Raw genomic sequence first — 20,663 nt, forward strand, 5'->3', positions numbered from 1 at the left:
GAGATGAATTAATTAAGAACCTGCAATAGGCCATGAACTTTCCTTGGAGGATTCAGCCCTTGGGGATTCAGCCAAGAGCAGCAGCCCTGTGGAATAGAAGAGGTGATCTGAGTGCTGGCCCTGCAGATTGGTCCCTGATTCCATCTCCCTGGACTCTTGTCTGAGTTCGAATAGTATACACCAGTTGCAGTTCATATCTGCTTTGGAAATACAGATAAGTAATAAATATTTATAATTTAAAAAAATTTAAGCAAATTTGAAGCTGTTTTTAAATCCTTTAAATGCCAGGCAGTTACAGCAATTTTCTCAAATTTATGATTTTCTTTCCAAGTTAAAATATGGAATGATCATGGTCAATAATTCCAAAATACTGGAGGCATCCTAGAGAGATTCTGGGTAGGGTAGAATGAGTTCTTTTTTGCTTGCTTGTTTTGAGGGGGAAAATACAACCCCAAATCCAAAAATGTCTAAAAAAAAAGACAAAGAATTTTTTTTACGGTATTTTTTTACGGTATTTTTTTCTCAAAGTGCTAGGTTATAGCCTGACTTTAGTTTCTTCAGGGTGACACAGGTAAAACAGATGCTTTAAACTCTTGTAAGCTAATATAAATCAAATGTATTCAAATTTATATGAACACATACTGTACAGATGGGTATTCCTTATGGAGAGGACATATCTTCAAAAATCACAAATTTCAATGGTAGGCTCTTCTCTCTTTAAACAGTCATTTCTAAATCCATGAACTTTTAATAAATTGGATGGTTATAAAATTATTTGGAATTATCAATCCCTTTTCATTGGGACTAACCTCTAATTATATTGCTTTCTAAATCGATTTTGTGAAACTTCGTTCCCTATAGTTCCAGACTTTTCCACTATCAATATTATCATCATTCTAATGGTAGCTGCTCCACCTCCCCCTCCTCCCCTTCCCCCCACCAAGTAAAGAAATGCCTGTTCGGGAATTTGTAGAAGTCATAACCTTTTGTTTGGCACGTGAATTCCTTTAGTGGCTGTAGAGTGGTTATTTTAGTTCCTCGAGAGTCAAAGGAAGCCTAAGAAAATAAATATGATGGCTTAAATTACCCTGAAAACTGCCTTTATAGTATTTTAACTGTAAGAGGTGAATGTTTTATGTTGCCTATCTTGTCAGTTTAAGAGCTCTGTAGGCTTTGCTAAAATTGAGCAATCTACTTGACTTAGGTGTGGAATTTAGTTATTCTTCTGTAACTTAATAAACTGCAGTGAACATTCTATCTGCAAAGTACCAGGTATTACTAGATTTGCTTACTTAATCACTGATTTTGAGAAGATTGCTAATGCAGCAGAAATAGACATATGATTATCAAGCATGTATTGTATCAGCTGGATTTTTATATTTTTCTGGTATTTGGAACAATTTCCAAATGAAGTTTTTTAGAAAATCAACAGCACAAGATATGTTGGGTGTGTTTCCTAAGAGCATCTTTTTGCAGTTCTTTCTCTTCAGTATGCAAGGCCAGCTAGTGCCATCTGTCACATGTTTGTGATATATAGGCCACGGAACAAGGGAATCATGCTCTTAAAATGGAAAACGAAGAAACCTCCCTGATAGAAACATTAAAACCATTTTCCTACTACAGTCAAAGCTATTTCAGGTTATTGTAAATTCCCTTCCTTTTAAAGGTGTGAAATCAAATAGTAAACTAACTGAACTTACAATCTGTAAATCTGTTGTCACTGTGTTCTCTGTTGGAAGTGCCACAGACACTCTACAGAAGCCACCTTCCTAGAGCTAAAAATTCCCTTCCTTTCAGAATGTGAAAACCTGTGTTTCAGGTACTTCTGTGGCCTAGTTTGATGCTTGCTGATAACCTTTCTATTAGTCAGTGTATAGTCAGTGTTTATTAAGATGATTTTGTTTAGTAATATACGTATGGATGTGCAACTGTTTTCTTTTGAGGAAAAACAAAAGAACAGGTGTAGAAGCTTTTATATCTCCCCTCTGTGATAAAATCAAATGTTTTGAGAAGTAGATAAGTGGATGTTATTCTTTTTTTTTTTTTGTTGGCTTTGCAGAGATAACAAGTTAAATACAGGTAGCACTAAAATATTACTGTTATCATCTTTTTTATTTCTGCTACTACTAATGGAATACCGTGAAAGGTATTACAATGTAATTGCAATTGTGTTATGATTCTGTTTAAGTCATCTTCTTTATAATCAATAGTACTAAACTGGTTTTCCCTGGTTTTCCTTGGTTTTTTTTTAAAGAGACACGTTTGTCTCTTAAAAAAGCTTGGCATTCTTCAAATTTGGACTTAAATCTGTATCATGGGAAGAAAACATTAGGACAAACATTTGCTAACTTAGGCAGGCCGATGTGGTATCATGCTTGGAAACAGTAACCATTCTAAAGAGCCCTGGCAGATGCTCTCACTGGTTCTGTAATGAAAAGATTCAGTTGAGCACCAGTTCAGCTAGCTGAGCCTATGAACAGGAAGAAGACATAGGAAAGAAGTGAATGTCTATATGATTTGCATATACCAAACAAGTAGGATGGCTACTCCAGTCACATACAGTCATTTGTTGGAGATGTATACCGTGTTTCTGGAAGCATTCACTGGTAAGATGACTTCTAACTAGGCCAATGAGAGTTCTCACTAGCAGCACTCCATGAGTTCCTGCACCGGGATTCTGACTGTGTAGAACAATGAAGTTAATTCTGCAAGGAAGATCTAACCTTGGCCCATGTGTCTTATTCATGTATTGTAATTTGACAGAAGAGAGTCCTCAATATTATTGATGCAGTTTACTTAAGGAGAACATTTCTATTTCATTGGAATAGTTTAGTCACATATATATTGTAACAGATCATATTAAAATTAGATGCAGAGCATAGCATTTTAGATCCTGTTTGATTTGTGGATGCATCAAGTCTGACAAAAAATGCCAGCACCTGAGAATATGACCTTTAAAAGATTATACAGTGCTGAAAAGTCATATTTACTACCTACTCAGCAGTATTATGTAGCCTAGTGTTCTATATTCTGTTAGAATGAACACCAGTAAGAACCTATGTAAGTAAAATTTAGGATTTGGGAAGTACCTGCAAAGACATAGTCCTCATTTTATGTAATAGTTGAATAAGGAAATTCATCGCAGCGCATGCTTGTACCAGCAGAATGATCCTACATAAAGAATTTATTGGTCTTCATCTGTGCAAATACAGCCTCTTACTTTCGGGTAGACATCTGTATTATTTAGTGCAGTGTTAAGCAGTTCTCTTTCCTGGGCGACTGGAATCTTAAATTGGCTATAATCACTGCATGCCTGTGATTGCACTTGCAATAGACCTTTCTCAATAGGTTCTCCATAGGAAATATGTTTTTCTATTTTACCTTTATTTCCTTTTAGTCTTAGTTCACTTTATAGACATAAAATGGAAAGTGTATATTTCTATGTAAAATACATATTGCCAAATTTTACTTTAAGTGCCATATAAAATTAAGATAACTCACTGTTCCACAGGAGATCTGAAAAGGGTAAAATTCACTATTACCATCCCAATCTGGACTTTTAGTAACAAGTTTTCAGTCTTACACTATCAGTAAGTACTTTATGTGTCTCCAAGTTTATAGTTGTAATGAAGAAACACTCACAAATCCTGTGATGTGCTTTTGCCACATCTTTTTACACTTTATTGCTAGAAAGTTGCCTGGGAATTCAGTATCCATAGTATGCAAAAACCATCATGTAAATCCACCAGAAGTCAGCGTGTTGCTGTGCACTAATTCCAACAGGGTTTTTTGCCTTCTTCAGGCAAAGAAGGCTACTGATTTCTTTTGTAGTTAGCATTTCTAAAAATGTTTTTAAGAAAATGGTTTTGCAAGAGGTGAGCAGACAGAACAAGACTAGATTATAAAAAAAACCCCAACTTTGAGAAGCAGCCTTGTCCATATGTCATAGTCAGAATTTTGTGTTCTGAACTCAAAGATTTCATGATTATTTAAATTCATATGCTGGATCCTTTCCTGTTCCAAGAAAGTAACAAGATCCCTAGGGCAGAGTTGTGGTTTGTGCTACTATTGCTCTTCCTCTGTTAGGTTCTGGATTCTCCTCTGCTTTTAGAGGTGCTCCGTGAAATCTCCACTCAACTGTCCCATTCCTAAGAAGGATGCAACAATCAAACTTTTAGGCTTTGTTCTGCATACCTGCAGAGACTTTGTACATCACAAATTAAAATCAATGGGATCTTATGTCACATCAGCTTTGGTTCAGAGTAGAATGAGAAAATCTGGCCCTTACAGAATGCAAATGTAACTTGCATATTATAGTATGATGATCTCTTCTTTATATAATCCTAATGGTCTGGCTTTAGTTTTTATCAAATGTTTTGTATGATTACATAAAAAAATTTCTTTAAGAAATACAGCATTAGAAATCTCTGTTCTCTTCCTAATGTGTTTTATTTCTACTTCACTAAAAATTACTTTTTGGTTTTTGTTGGTCTTATCTTTTGTCTACCAGTTAATCCTTTCTCTTTTTATCATTTCCTGACATAATTTCCACCTGAAATTTAGAAGTTTGGGCTCTGTATTAATCTAAAATTCCTCATGGACTTGCATTGACATTTTCTTAGTAGTTTCATTTTTCTTTTCTTAGTAGTTTCATTTTGCCCTTCACAGTGAGAATGTTTCTGTTACTTTTACCTCATTGTTATTGTTACATACAATTTTTTGTTCTTGCTTTCCAAGTAGTACATGATTATTAAAAAATCCTTCTTTCTCTGCTGGTTATATGTCTTCCTTCTGAGGTTTGCCTTCGCTTGTCTCCTCCCTCTACGAACAATTCCTCTCTGTTTCATGGTACCAATTATCTTCTTTGCTCAATCTGTTTAAATGAATAGTATCATGAACTTACACTAAGAAATTGTTCCCAGCTGGTTTCCAGGAGAGCCTGAGCACATCTTCTAAAAACTTGCATGTGGCTTGGTTTCTGCAAAGCCTAAACAGACCTTCTTCCTTGCAAACATCCCCTTATATCTTGTCTGTCTCCTAAAAACACATTTATGAAACTGTTTCTACACGCTTGAGACAGCTTGAGGGGGGAGGCTGCTATCTCAGTGTCTTAACTGCCTCTTAGGATCAGTCCCTCAGGGGGCAAGAAGATGAGTACAGAGGCTAGCATTGCTGGTTTACAGAGTAACAGAGATTATTGTGCATTCTAGATGTGAACATGAACTATTCAAAGTTCCCTGTAATTGAAAAAACCCAAAGAAAAAACCCCCACATAAACAAAAAACCCACAAACACCCAAAACTGGTGAAGCCATCCTACCCTGATTTACATATGTCCTACCCTACATTTACATATGTTTCTCATCTTTCTAAATTGTCTCTGCCAGCTAAAAAAAAAAGTTTTTAGTTAGGAATTGTACTATGGTAATCTTACTAACTTTTTAGTACTTTGATAGCTTTGGTACTTTATTTTTCCTATTGTATTGGGTTTTTGTTTCCTTTTTTTTTTAGCTTGGAAATAGATGTAATTGCCTGAATTTACTTGCCTTCAGGGAATATAGGTACAGTTTACCAGTAATAAGGTGCTACTTAACATCTGTAATATCTTAGTATCATACTATATATTGGAGAAGTTATATTATAAATTCAACAAGAGAAATGTGAGGCAGAACTATAAATGCTGAAAAACTAGTCCCACAGTAATACTTAGTACTCTGGTGGGCTAGGCCAATGAAAACCTTTCCAATATAAAGCTTTTATCACTTGTTCAGGCTCAAGTGAACAGATAATTTAAGTGAATACAATGATTTTATGGACAGCATGAGAACTGCATGTCGCAGGACAGACTAGTGTGGTCTTTTAATTGCTGTTAATTACAGCTAAATGTCTGCACTACATTTCTATATTAACTAAATTAAAAAAGAAAAAAATCCCTAGCAAGTACATAGATTGTTCCAAAGCATTATTAGCACACTTTTCACAAAAACCTACTACACATAGACATGATCATTCAACAAATTGTCGTATTGTTTGCTGATTTATTTTATTTTTTAATCCTTGAATTTGCCAAAACACAATGAAAATACACAGTAGGAAATCTGCAATATTGATCTGACCCACTGAGAATGTTTTTACTCACCTCTGACTTGTCTCTGCTGGGATAGTCTACTCAGTACTCAGTTTCAACCTGCTCATTGAGAAGTTAGCATTGATGGCTTCCATCAATACGTTCTGCCAGAAGAAGAAAGTGTTTTCTGTAGAGATATTTTAATATTAATCTTGTTGGATAGAATCCAGTTTCAGATTGATGAATTAGGGAATCTTCTTAATATGGAATAATTAATGAGCCAGCAGCAAAGACCTAAGAATTGAAAGACCAGCTTGATTTAAATCACAAATTGAAAACAGTGATGTTTGTGTTTTTAGCATTTCTGAATACAGTGTTGTGAGGAAAAGCAGATCCAGAATCAGTGGGCCATCTGCCAGATTAATACAGTATGAAAAATATGGTTTAGATTATTCTATATTAAAAAAATTCAGGATGCTTTTCACAATTATTTTATGTTTAGCTCACCATTCGTCTTATTCTACTCAGCAACCTAGGTTATCTTCATAATCTTAATTGTCTGACTTTCAGTAGAAAGTGACCTGAAATTCATAATTATATAGTACTAATGGGACTTCTGTGTTTAATGACTAGGTATTCAAGATTTCTTTTTGTTCAACTTATTTAGAGTAGCTTTAGCCTTAACCTAATAGGTTTTTTTCCAATCTTGTCAGGAGTACAAAATTTATCTTTATGATTTTCTCCTTTCTTTGCTCCTTACCTACCTCTTTCCTTCCATTCGAGCCTACACAAGTGTAAGCCCTGTTTGTCTTTTTCCTTTGTCCTTACCCATCTTGCCCATTGGCTTATGTTCATCACCCCTTCTGCCATTCCCTTCTACCTCCCTGGTTGCTCTTAAGCTCTGTCTGCAGCATTTGAGAATTTGCTGAAGCACAGATGGCAATTAATCTCCCTGAGTTCATCCACAAAGAATCACATTTTATTTTAAAGAAAGGCAGTTTGCATTTTACAAGGTCTATCTTTTATTATCTATTATAACTTAATTAGAAAATAAAAGTTTATATGAATATATGAACTGTATTACATCCTGCAGAATAATTTGATAGCAAGGCTATCTTCAAAACTATGTATATACATATATAATGTTATTGTTGTAATATGTTTTCTTTAAATACAGCAGACACTAAATGTGGTTATATTCCAATATGATTCTATCTGGCTTTTAAAAAGGTAATTAAGTGATCATCTCACAATTTTTGTTTTTCTTTTTACTCTTTTCTATATCCAAGATCCTTTTGCCTTGGGATGAATCTGGCTATTTCATCTCATGTCGTCTGATCAGCAGAGATTTTACTACTTCTCTCTGGAATGTGTATGAGGAAGAAATTGATTTCTATATTTGGCTAGTGTATAGCTATATATATTTTTTCCTTGGGGAAGGAAGCCTTAAGTGAAAGTTATTCCTGTAGATGCACATAAGGCTAAGGAAAAAGGAGAGATCTCAGTACAATTTTTGACACAAGCAGCTCAGTGGGAGACTCAGCACAGATGGTTTAAAGGGCTGTTGTAAGGACTGAAATAGTCTCCGGACTTCCTGAAAGTCTTAATTTCTCTAGGGCAATGATGACTTGAAACTGAGCACATAGGGGTCTGTGAGGAGCTGCTGCTAACAGAACTCCCATACTTCAACCACTGCTGAAGATCACAACTTTTTAAGATATATAACATAAGAATATGAAGAGTTTTATGGAGTAGTCACAAACTTGCTATTTGTTTTTGTGATTTTTTTTTTATCAGTAATGACAAGAAGGGATTAAACCAGAGTTTTTCTATTAAAAAAATTAGGAAAATGGGATTTTTGCAATGTAATGAGGATTTATATATATTAAAATAAATGCCATCTGCATCATCTTATACTGTCTATAGTGTTAAATTTTTTCACCATTTTAAATAGTTCATGTATCTTAATTTACCCTAGTTTTCACTGGAGTATAAAAGAAAAAAGATGTAGAAAAAAAACTGGAAGAGATTTGTTATTGGAATGTTAGGGAAAAACATATCCTGTCATTCCAAGACATTTACAGTACTTCTCCCACCCCAAGTCAGGTCAGAAGTTTAATTGCATTGTTATGTGACTAATGCAAGCTTAAGATACATTCAATAAAGTTGTAGACACAGTCATATGTCTGAAGTATCAACTATAAACAAGAACCTGACTTTGAATCTTTCGAAAACCATTCAAACTCAAAGATATTTTAATGAGTTTTTAACGGGTTTTTGAGCTTTGTTATTATATTGTACACATACAATGAATATTGAGAGTAGTCTTTTGGGTGATGATAAAAAGTATGCTCCTAAGAAAATGTTAGCATTAAATATTGCCTTTCATAACAGTAGAAGTATTAATCTTTGTCTTAAGAAATATCAAGTGTGGGTAGTGGTTTAATGCTTATCAAAATTAATCTGGCAGATCCTAATGGGTCTCTGCCATATTTTTTGTCTTATGTTGTTATGAGTTGTTGCTGGACAATATGACTGGAACTTAGTCAAATCTGCACAATACCATTTTCTAGAGAGTTGCACGGCTCCTTCCATGTCATGTTGATAAACTGGACATTTACTGTGGCTAGTTTTCAGAGAAATTAAAGTAAGAAGCTTTCAAACCTGTTGATCCAAGGCAGTGGTTACTAGTTATGTTTCCAAGTTTAGACAAAACATTTCGGACAGAGAGGTGCTGCCATAAATCTTTTCAAAAACTCTGTTAATGAGAGAACATTTAAGAGGCAGAGTCTCCTTGAGCCAGTGTTTAGTTTTTAGGCAATGCTGGACAGAACAACCACACAACCCAGGTAACATTGTCTGTAATGGACTGAGCCTTCAAGGGCTCTGCATGTTACACTGCAAGGCACACTTCCATTTCTTCAGCTCTGTGAAATGATGTTTTACAGGCTCATTATAGAAGAATTCCAGATGGTCTAATGTTATTTTTGTAATAATATGATTCTATTCTGAAGTTAGGGATGTCTCTTTATGACTTTATTATTCTGTTAGACGGTTTGTCCATTGGAGAATAATTTTTATGTTTAATTAAATTAAATGGCACAGTGTTTCTTATATCAATGCTATTTTATTTCAAAGTTCACTTCTGTTCTCAGCTTCAGCTGTCGTTATGGTACATCAGCACTTAAGCTTACTCCAGTGTAAAAACTTTGAGGCTTAATGGGTCTGATTATCTCACCCTGAAATTTCAGAGTAAGCTTTAAATATTTATGCAGATAATTAATTTTTGCTGTTCTTTACAGGATTGACATCTTCAAGTATGTGATATATGGCGTAGCAGCTGCATTCTTTGTATATGGCATTTTGCTGATGGTGGAGGGATTCTTTACAACTGGTGCCATCAAGGATCTCTATGGGGATTTCAAAATCACTACTTGTGGCAGATGTGTCAGCGCCTGGGTAAGTGGTTAAGAAAGCTTTTGTACTTATGAAAATTTTTATATTTTTAGTGCCTTGTGATGTTAATTTTTTTGTGTTTCTTTAATATTTTGTGATGCTTCAGTTTAGTGATTAAAAATTATAGCAAAGCAGAACAGAGCACTACAAATGTTCTCTGTATTGGTTAAACACTAAGTTAGGAGCAATTAATTCCACCAGTTGAATGGAAAAGCTTATTAGCTCAGCAACATAAACTGTTCTGGACAGAACTAAAACTGTATAATGCCTCCAGCTCTACTGGACAGGACATTTTTCTTACTAATATTTTCAGTTATTTTAGGAATCTTTCCTGTTCCTCTTTGGAACAAGCAGAGGCCTGTCATCAGGTTTTATTTCATTTCTAAATGGCAAACAGCCCATTTTTACTTCTGTGTTAATCTGTGGTTTGAAGAGACCATTTGCTTATGACCTTGGAAAACCTAGATTCAAAAATTATAATTTGTGCTGGGAATTAAATGCAAGTTTGTCACACTAAAATTGGTGACTGTTTGACCTGGGATTATTTTAACATCTCTGTTCGTTAGCAGGTAAGTAACTAACTTTTTTGGTATTTGACTCTTCTGCATCTAGGGCAAGAGGTCTGTGCATTTGGTAGCTGTTGAAGTTGGATATTTCTGCAAATACTATCAGTATCAACAATATTTGTGATGAAAAGTAAATGATTAAATACCGCCAAGTAGATCTTGGTGTTATGGTACATTTAATTTTTTTCTTTATTAACAACAAATGATATATAAAATAGTAGTAAGGTTGGGGTTTGCCATTGTACTACAACTGTCAATATTTATTAAACTGGAATATAGTCTAAGAACTATATAAGCAGTAGATACTTCCAGTCATACAAAGACTATCAAACTAGTATTTTGGATATCCTGACATTTAAGGTTAAACTCAACACAGGTGATGTACACATTGTAAATTGGGGAATACAGCATGTATGCCATCCCTACACAGATGCAACACGTTCCTCAATAATCCAGTGTTTTCATCTTTTTTTCAGTTGTTCCTGTCAAGCACCATTGTATGATTTTGGTGCTTTGACTAAGACTGTTTTGAAACTTTTAAATGAGTATATAAATAAAAACTGAAAACATTTCAAATAAAGAGCAGTTATTGCTTATACCAATACTGCTTTCATCTCCTGGAAAGAAATCTCTAATCTATATTCACTGAGAACCTACTAAGTTAGTTCAAATTTTGTACAGAACAGCAAAATTTTCAGAAAATTATTTTTCTTCGCAGCTCCCATGAATGCTTGTCCTCAATATGGCAGCAGAGAAGTGCTGCATCCTTTCACAGTTTTGATGCCCTTGCAGTATTAACTGTAATTCTGTAGTATGTGTCTAGAAGAAACAAACAGCTAAACAACTATTGTATGGTTAATAATACTATTGTTATTAATGATTTGTTAAATTGATTCCTTCATCATTTTACTTTCCTTGTCAGTAATTTGCAATATTTGTGTTTTACTTTAAGAAACCTTGGGTTGATTTTGCAGCTAACATTAAGGCTGTATACTGTTTGTGAATGCAATTAAAATTAATCCATCAATTATTTTGAGTTAAATACATTCTTGTCATTCATGCTATTGAAAGGGGTTGGCAGATACTAGAAGTTGCGAGAAAGCTTCCTTGTATATAATTTTGAAATAGTAATTTTGTAATTATTAAAATCTAAGCTGTCAAAAACTAAACAGTTGGTTTCTTTTAGCAATACCTTAAAACTAAATGCACACACAGGATATTTGTAGTTTTGAAGAATTAAAATTATAAAAATGGTTCCACATCACAAACACCTTTGTAAAAAAATCCAGTTGTATAATTTCACATCTAATTTGTTGATGTCTTTCCCGATAGCAATTTAGCATGATAAGATCTGAAAATTAAATCCTGCAGTTTTACCATTGCTACTAGTTCCTTCTCATTAATATTTTGCATGAACAAATTCTTTATGTCTGTGACTAAACCTTTTATGAAGATGGAGACAAAAATCCATTAAAAAATTTGAAGGAGGAAAAGTTTATTTTAACTTTGTATGATAAGCTGTATTTCTGTGTACAGAAATAAGAAAAGTACCATCTTTCTCTCCTTCTTAGAGATATATTCTTTGAAAAATAGGCTTTTAAGAGCACCGATAGCAAACATCTATCTAGGAACTTTTCATGTGCTCTTCCTGACCTTCCTTCTTAGCTGTAAATAGCTCACTTTCTAGGTCTGCATGGGGAAAAGGAATTTTTTTTGCCTGAAGTAATGCAAAAAGAAATAGTTCAACCTAACCTTTCCAGTTACTGTATAGTTGATTAATCAGTCGATCTGAGCATTCAGAAGCTTAGCATCCAAGTCATACCAGAGCTGCCATGGACTATAACCTCTTAGATCTGAGACAGCGCCTGTGAAAGTGACAGTGGAAAGTCTCATTGGCAACATTTGCAGAATTAATTTACTGTGAAAAGTAAACCAAAAGCAATAAAACAATGCCAGTCTCATTTCAGGAGAGATGGCTTTTAGTCTTCATTTTTCAATGCCAGAACATACTTTTAGAGTATTAAATAAACAGTTATATATAACTGTACTGCAGCATGATTAGTGAAGAATGGGAGACAGGCCTGAAACCAACTGTAACACTGTTCACATGTTTGCAATTTAATACTCTCCCTATTTATATTCATCTAACTTGATCATGGAAAGTCTCATTTACACCTCGCTTTAGAATATCTGTTTTAAGAGTCAAAATGAAAAATAAAAAAAAATTAAGGAAGAAACACAGTGAGGATTTCTTCCTCATTTTATACTATGAAATGGGAAAGAAGGATTGGAGTTTTTTATTTCATCAGAAAACATTTGTATAAAGACTTCATCCTGACAGTTGTATTTCTATTTCTTTGTATCTTACTTTTTAAAAGAATCTGTGAGGGCTGTAGAGAAAGATGGTTTATATTTTAAACTGCACTGACTTATATTTCTTCTGCATCTTTAGTGTTTAGGAACTTTTTATTTTAATGACTGGAATTTTTCTACCTTTGAAAATAATTTTGGCTACCTGAATACCTATGTATTATTTGACCTATAGTTCATGAGTCCTTAAAACATGAATTTCCAAAAATATTTCCAAATTTTATTTTGCAAGAAAAAACATGGAGGCTGCACAAATGCACAAGTGCTTTGAAAAACCACCTGTGAACTTGTCACTTCATCTTGTCCTTACCAAACCAGTTATTCTAGAGATAATGAAACTGCATCATATTGACATTTGATTCTTCGTGTAATAGGAGGAAGAGAGTTCAGTGCAGGCTCATCTGGCTTTCCCACCCAGAACAGATGCATTATTTCTGAATGCAAGAAATGAAGCTCTCATTTCTGGAAATTAGATACCATATCTGAATTATCTGGTGCAAAAATGCTGAGCTGACAGACAGGGAGGCCTTGCCTCTGATTGAATACTGTTCTATCTGAGGAATGCAGAATGCTTCATACCACCATGCTTCTTCATTTATGAGAAATAAAGGACCTTCTCTCCAAGCCAGCAGATGTACTTATGGGTCTAGAATCCTTTAATCCAATCAAATAAGGAAAGTGTCTAAAAACCACTTGTCCCCATACACATTAAGCAGTGTATGCCATAAGTAGTTTGAGACAGTGACATGAGAAATTGGAAAGATAAGATTCATATGGTGCTCTGGCCCTTTAGACTGCCTAGTTGAAAAACAGAAACATCAATTATTGCCAGAAATCATCCACACAGAAGCTAAAGGTGAAGTCAACTTTAGAAGGAATACATTGTGACACAGGTGTGTTCCACCTAACTAGGAATGTCACTAAGGTTCTCAAGAGAAAGGCCCATGCTCCTTCAGTAGTTAAAGGAGAGAGAGGGTTAGACAGACATTCTCAGATAAGCTGAATTTTTCTGCTAGTGACTGTCCTATTTTCTGCAAAGAGAATAACCCTCAAGTCTTTAAATTTATGTCCTTTGTATTAAGCACATAAATCAACTATCTACATTTAGTTGGATGTATCCTGCTTGGTCCCTTTAGTTGGAGCTTAGATGAATAACATTTGCTGTCTAAACACTGCTGGAGTTAGTAGCAAAATAAAACATACTAGCAATTTTATAGATTTCTGGAAGTCATTTTACCCCTGGATAAGATGACTAACTAACACTAACCAGTGTTAGAATTTCTCTGGAGGACTGGGTTCCTTGCAATCTTCTACACTTGTTCTTGAAATAGGAAGGACAAGCCCTAGTAATACTTCAGAGTTCAGCTGAGTGGTTGAGAGAAACATCTTTATGCCATTGCTCTTCCAACTACATTGTTAAGATACATACGATTACTTAAAAAGAAGAAAGAATACAAGGGCTTTTTTTCTCTATTTGTTATACTTTGAGAATTTTTTTGCAGTGAGCTCAGAAACTATTTTGTTATATATTTCTACTTTTGTTCTGTCTTACTTCTTTAATCTGCCCAGGATTTTTTGGTTTTATTTATTGTATACTTCCAGATTTTCTCAGGGATATCGCACTTATAAAATCATACTTTCATCCAGTCATTCTTTTTCTCACATATCTTGCCATGTATTGTATATTCAGTCCTTTTGTGGACTGCAGTGTCCATTGCTTCCTTTAATATAGGAGTGTGACAGACATTATTATATGCCTTACCAGTAGCTTCTCTTGGTCTTGCTGCTTGCTGACAGAAATGTCATTGTTAGTAATAAACCAGAGAAAAGGTTTTTGTTTCAGGTTGTGCTGTGTGTCTTGCATATCAAGGGCAGATTTTTTCTTGGCTTGTAAGCTCAGTTAATAAATATCTTTTGTTAATGAAACTGTTTTCTGAAAATGTGCTGCCACACGTTTCTAAAGTGTGCTTGACAGTGGGAGCTGTTACACTTTCTCCATGGGCTTTACCTTTCTATTATGGATCATCATATATTGTTCAAGATGATAGCTTTATTTCCCCTATGTTCAAATAATCTTTCTCAGTTTTAACTTGAATGCTTCATCAGATGATCACTGTTTTCCCTGATCCTTGTTTGCACCTGTCTACCTTACTATTTTTCAGTGCATCTAGACATCTTACTCTCTTTATACTTATTCAAACCTTTGAATTTCAGTGACATTATCATAAATTCATGATTTTTTTTGGTGCAAGATGTAATCATTATCCATTATTCAATGGTTTCTAACCTGCTTGTTTTTCAGTTCTCCCACTTAAAAGTTACTGTCTACAAAACCCATGGAAACTGTAAACAGTTCTTTGTTCATATGAAATACATCTTCCTATTGATGTCTTATAAACTCATACTTATCTGTGTAAATATTTTTTGGCATTGATTGCCCAGGAAGGAGGTGGTGCACTCCCGATGTAAACCAAAAGCTGCCCAGAGCAGTTACATTTTATTTAAGACTTTTTAAAGGTCACATTTTTAGAATTCCTTGGCTGATTATTGTTGTTGACTTTCAATGCTTGGCAAGACAGCAAATGAGAAAGAAAGGTCCCTGCACCTTCATTCTCTTATAGGCTTCTCAAACCCCATTAAAAATATATAAGGAAAGAGCTCATGTTCATATTTTTGACAGCCAAGTATAAACTTCGAGTGACACATCTGTGTAGAGAAGTTATAAGTGTTATTTCTGCTTTCTAGTTTAAGCTTCACTGTCTTGTTTCCAAGTACAATCCATGCAAACTTCCTGAACAAAAATCGCAATCTTGGCAATGTGAAAAATGTAAACCATTTGTATAGTAGAGTCTTTTCCCAGCTGAATGCTATATCTTCTGTGTATAGAAAACTTCACACCACTGAAGACCACTACAGTATGGATCAGGATTTCTTAAATAGGTTATCAACTATTTGGAAACAAAATACCTGGAAAATTTACTACTAGGACCAGCCTACATTGGCAGGGAGTAGGTCATGATGAAACTGATTTTTCATATTTTATGTCTTTGAATTGAATAGTTGTGTGGCCATAGTCTGCAGATCCCATGAAGAAGGAGTATTTAATATCTACTCCACATTTTTAAAAAAGCAATTTTAAAGCCAGATTATTTATCTGTCATTACAGATAGGTACAAAGCCAATAGCTTAGCTATGTTCTCAGACAGTGTTAGAAAAACACCACCAAAAAGAAAACCAAAACAAGGAGGATAACTTTGAGAATGCGAAAATATATGCATTTTGAGAAAAGTAATTCCTATCTGGAAGATTGCAAAATTAAATAGCAAGTTCTGATTTTGTTAAGTAGCAGTAAAGATCCAAAGATAAATTTCTGTAGGGCTCCAGAAGCCTGTTGGACTACAAAAATTACACTATTGCCTGAAGGACATATAAAATAACTAATGCTAACAACTTTAAGCAACGCAATGCTACAAAACCGTCACCATTCTAAAGAAAATTCAGAAATAAAAGAAAAATTAGACTATTTGGTTTTTCAGGAAGTACCTAACAGACAAATTATATGATCTTCAGGGAAAATCTAGTCTTGCCTTAAGCCATCTTCTTCCAACTGATATTTCATGGATTTTTTTACAAAACATTTCAAAAAGTAAATCAATTTGTCAGAAAATCTTCTCTTTTTATTTCTGAGGTGACAGTGGAAATCTTCTCTCCCACTGCTACCAACAAATCAACAGCGTAAATCAGAAAGTAACCCAGCTTTTTATGTGCATCTAAATGGTTAGAAAGCTCCTAGTTTTCACAAAATCAGTTTTTCTTCCATCTAAACTATTTGTAGAAGGTAAATATTTAAAAAACCCTAAACAAAACTGTACCATAAAATAGAATTTCAATTTTCTGGCATTTAATAACTTTCTGATAATAGATTTTAACTGTCAAAGGAATGTCACACTTTGATAGTATTTAGTATATGGATGAAACCCAAGAAGCCTATGAAAAGAAATTGGGACCAATATTGACTTTTTTTTTTTTTTAAGCAGTTGACTTGAATGCAAGCCAAAAAGAATCAACCATATGACAGTAATAGCATACCATGAAATCTATCCATGTTTCAACAAGACTCTTGGAGCTGTGCCTGGGAGTATAATATGTTAGAGAGAGAGAGAAATGAACATGTTTTGAAGAGACAATAATAAATGCCCAACAAGTGATTGTTAGCAATGACAGTGATATTATAGACCAAGCAGAAAAGACTTTGTAAGTGTGTATTTTCTGTGATTTACAGTGCATTATAGTGGTAATATCAGAACAACAGTCTCTTCCAGCAACATTGTATGTAAAATGCAATAATTTGAAATTTTGCTTCATCTTTTACTTTTCTTGATGAATGAGGCAGGAATTTGGATATACTAGTTAGCACAGAAATTAGAATGTTAGAGACCATTTTCTTGTAAGCTAGTCAACAGTCTTTCTTAAACGTATTTAGATTTTATACTGTGTGTGTAAGAAGGGGGTCTGTGCATACCAGGAGAGATTGGTTAGGATGGCAAAGGATGATTGTAACATTGATATATCAATGAGTGTAAAGACATCTGTGTAATTTTTTCAGTGTCTGATTTATTTGGGTTTAAATAAATCATAGTATTTTTGGTTCACTTTAAACTAAGGAGCAAAGGCTGTTTTAGCTTCTGCATTGTTAAAATATTTTCCAGAGGAATTCAGAAAGTTTCCTACTTACTCTCTTTCATATTTGCATATGGGGAATTCCACATTTAAGATAATGTTGCAAATAAACATTGGGAAGAAGGTAAAGTATTTATGTAGAGATCATTCTTTAAAAATGCAAAATCTTGCAAAAGTCTGCTGGATGAATTCTGAACCTATCAAAAGTGAGAACTAAACACCTGCTGTGTAATAATACAGATGATGAACAGGAACAAAATATCTAATCTTTATACTAATCTGTTGTAAAAGTTTATTGATAAAAGGAGGTTACTTAGTCTGGACTGTAGATGTAAGGTACTAGTCCGAATCCTACATTATAAAAAATTGAATGCAAATAAACAATAGGTCTGAGGTAGGAATACATATTAGTACTTTTAAATCTGACTTCCTGTAAACTGAAGAAAGAACCGTGCACTCTATCAGTACAACATCAAGACAAATTTCAGCACTTGAGAAAATATGTGGCAACTGCAATGAATAATTTAAAAAGAGTATGTAAATGTGTTTATGCAGAATGCTCATTGGGTAAGGAGACAGTAACATTAACTCAGAGAAATTTCTTCTAGGAAAAATGAACAACCCTGAGGCAGAAGGCTTCAAAGCCAAGGTCGCTTATGAACTTGAAACTGGGCAAAGTGCTAAAGTTAAAAAGTTTTTGTTAATATTAAAATCAAATATATGGGCAATTGAAAGTGAATGAGATGTTTGAGAGACAGGGCAATTCAGGAAGAAATTGAAAAGCTCTTTCCATTCATGGTCTGAGTGGCCATCAAATGGTACACAGGGCCTTGCTCTGACATGCAGCTGGAAAAATGCACCCAGAAACACAACCACACAATGCACTGTGGAGGTCAGCTGCTCTGCTTCCCAGTATTACATAAGAGAAAGCCAGGCTAACCCTGGGCTCATCTTAGGTGATGTCCAGCACTGACAGGGTTTCATAATGAAGCACAATAGGCTTTGGGCAGGATGGAGGTACATGATCTCTTTAGATGCAGTTTTGATTTCTGGCAAAAACTGTCAAAAGGAATTTCTGAGGCTGTGAAGAGATTTGGAAGGAACCTCTTAGATCATCTAGCTGGAAGTAAACATTTTGTGTGTGTGTGTGAATGAGCATAGGATAATAAATCTAGATGAAATATAAACGCAATGATGTGTACATCTTTTTACAAGAGCTCATGTCAGGCAGTTCATATAAAATAGCTATATCATTAGATTGAGAGGAAGTGTAAAAGTAAGTACTGAGTGCTTTGGAACAAAGGTAAAATTACATGACAACATGAGTTTTCTAGAATTAAATTTTATTTGGGCACTTCTTAATATGTTGTTATGTTTCTGTATTATTTTTCTTGTAAGCAGTAGTGTCTTCATAAAATAAAATGAATGAAGTTTGTTTCCATTTCAGTCCATGTCTCTCTGTAGTAACAGTACCTTCTAGATATGATTTCACTGTCTCTATCCCTAGGGTCACTGAAGCCATCATACAATGTTTCTTCAGGGGTACTAAAATATTTATAACAAAACTAAAACAAGAACAGTGTTTGAAATTTAATGAATGTGCTTTTCATGGGACAAGTACCCATAAATTAGAAAGGAGGAAGGAAAAAATAAAGCAGTAACTGAAATCTTGATCTTATTAAAATAGATAGGATTTGGGTAATGTTTTCTGTGGAAACAGGATTTAAACCAGCTATGACCACCATGAAAGCTGTTGTGCTGCATACATACCATTTCAGAATACACTTTGAAATATCTACTTCCTGAACATTGATCTGTTTTTTTTAAAAAGAAATCTTTCCAGAAGGTTCATGATTTGCCTACTTTAATAATTCATAATAATAATTCATTCAGGAAAGCCATTACTGGCACTGAAAGGTTTACATAATCTGGCAAGAAGGTTTTACCAGCCTTGGTGTTGGTACAAGATTATAACCACTACAGAGGATAAAGATTTGTTTGTTCAAATAATTATTCACTTTAGCTATTTTTCGGCAATGTGAACTGAGTATCAAATAGTGAATTTTTATCTTCATGATTTAGTAGATGAATTTCACTATCACTTCCAGTTTATTTTGAGTTTTCTTAGAGTGAAAATCAAACTGATCAGAGAAAATAATTTTCACTATAAACACAATAGATAGTATACTAAAGAACAAACTATGATACCTCTTTAAGATGCTGTTTCAGAAATCTTCGGCTTGTCACATAGCAGAATGCTACTTCAAAGGAGAAAGATCCCTTTGAATCTCAGGAGATTGAATTCTGAATTTAATTCCTGGAGTGAACAGAGTCCTTAAGTATTCCTTATAAGTTCTCTAGAGCAAAGACGGAAGATTGTAATAGCAGAGAAAATTATCTAAAAAAAGACTTTAGTCTTTCCAGTGTTTTTTGGTTTTTGTTTGTTTGTTTGTTTGTTTTTTAGTATTCACAATTTCATTCAATTCTAACAAGAATTTATAAATGTGCAAATTTAACCTTTTTCTTCCTGTCCTTGCAGCAGGAAATATATCACTGCCCAGATCACATTTCTGTGATTTGCTTTACTGATATCAGTGGTTACTCAAAACAAAGGAAGTTTCTGTATTTTTTTCCTTCTGTCTTCTTGGTGTTATGCCATGAAATTTAACATGCAATTGGTCACTGGCTCTTCAGTTGGAAGTGACTGAAAGAGGAAAACTGAAGTTCTTCCTTTTCTAAAATATGTTTTTAAAATGAAATCATCACTTGAGCCACTTTTTTCTGAGATAACCAATCAGATTCTTTTTTTAAAAAAGAATCCCTTCCATATACAATCAGGCAATTCTCTCTGAGAAGGCAGTTATCATCTGACAGTTTTCTCCTGCTATTATTTTGTGCCCAAGGCAGATTTTTTTAGAGGCTAATAAGCTCTAATTTTTTCCCCACTTTGCTATACCAATGCTTTGTATTATTTCGGCAGGCTTCCTAAGTAAGCAAAGCTACAGGGAGTTTTATCCTTACTACAGATCAGAAAGTAAAAAGATATTAAATAGGAATTTTAATTCTCATCATAAGACTGATCTTTTTCCTCCATTTGGTGATAATCACACAATAGGAGGATTCTCAAATCTGTGTGGAGCCCAGTCATAAAAACAGTTATTACATTTCAGTAGTGTAACTAATATAAAAGATTTAGGACTTCATTAAATTATTATGGATGTGCTACACTAAGAGATATACTAAATTTATTAAATATTACTTGTTTCACGAATTCTAGAAGGCTCAAAAGTAAGGCTTCAGACTTACTTGGTTTTGACAAACCCATAGAATATAAGCTAGGTTGCTGGTTTTACTTTTAAAATACTTCTAGAATATAGGCAAATGAGAATTTAAAGTCTGTACTGAGGTAGTCTTCTTTCTTATTTCTTGCTCCTGCCTTAGAAAAAAATGCGTGCAATTCTTTAGCTTGATAATAAACTGAGATTTAGCACTTTAGTCGAAAATTCATAGCCCTGAAGAGAATCT

At 34.1% G+C, this 20,663-nt stretch overlaps 1 protein-coding gene across 1 annotated transcript in view; it reads left to right on the top strand.

Moving 5' to 3' along the window:
* The window catches only part of GPM6A (glycoprotein M6A), a 117,913-nt gene that overhangs the window by 84,991 nt on the left and 12,259 nt on the right, over positions 1-20,663 (top strand). The window contains exon 3 of the mRNA XM_032686280.1: positions 9,369-9,525. Coding sequence (XP_032542171.1) covers positions 9,369-9,525 — 157 coding nt within the window. The remainder of the gene's footprint in view (positions 1-9,368; positions 9,526-20,663) is intronic.

The sequence above is a fragment of the Chiroxiphia lanceolata genome, chromosome 4, assembly GCF_009829145.1.
Source record: "Chiroxiphia lanceolata isolate bChiLan1 chromosome 4, bChiLan1.pri, whole genome shotgun sequence".
Classification (NCBI taxonomy): Eukaryota; Metazoa; Chordata; class Aves; order Passeriformes; family Pipridae; genus Chiroxiphia; species Chiroxiphia lanceolata.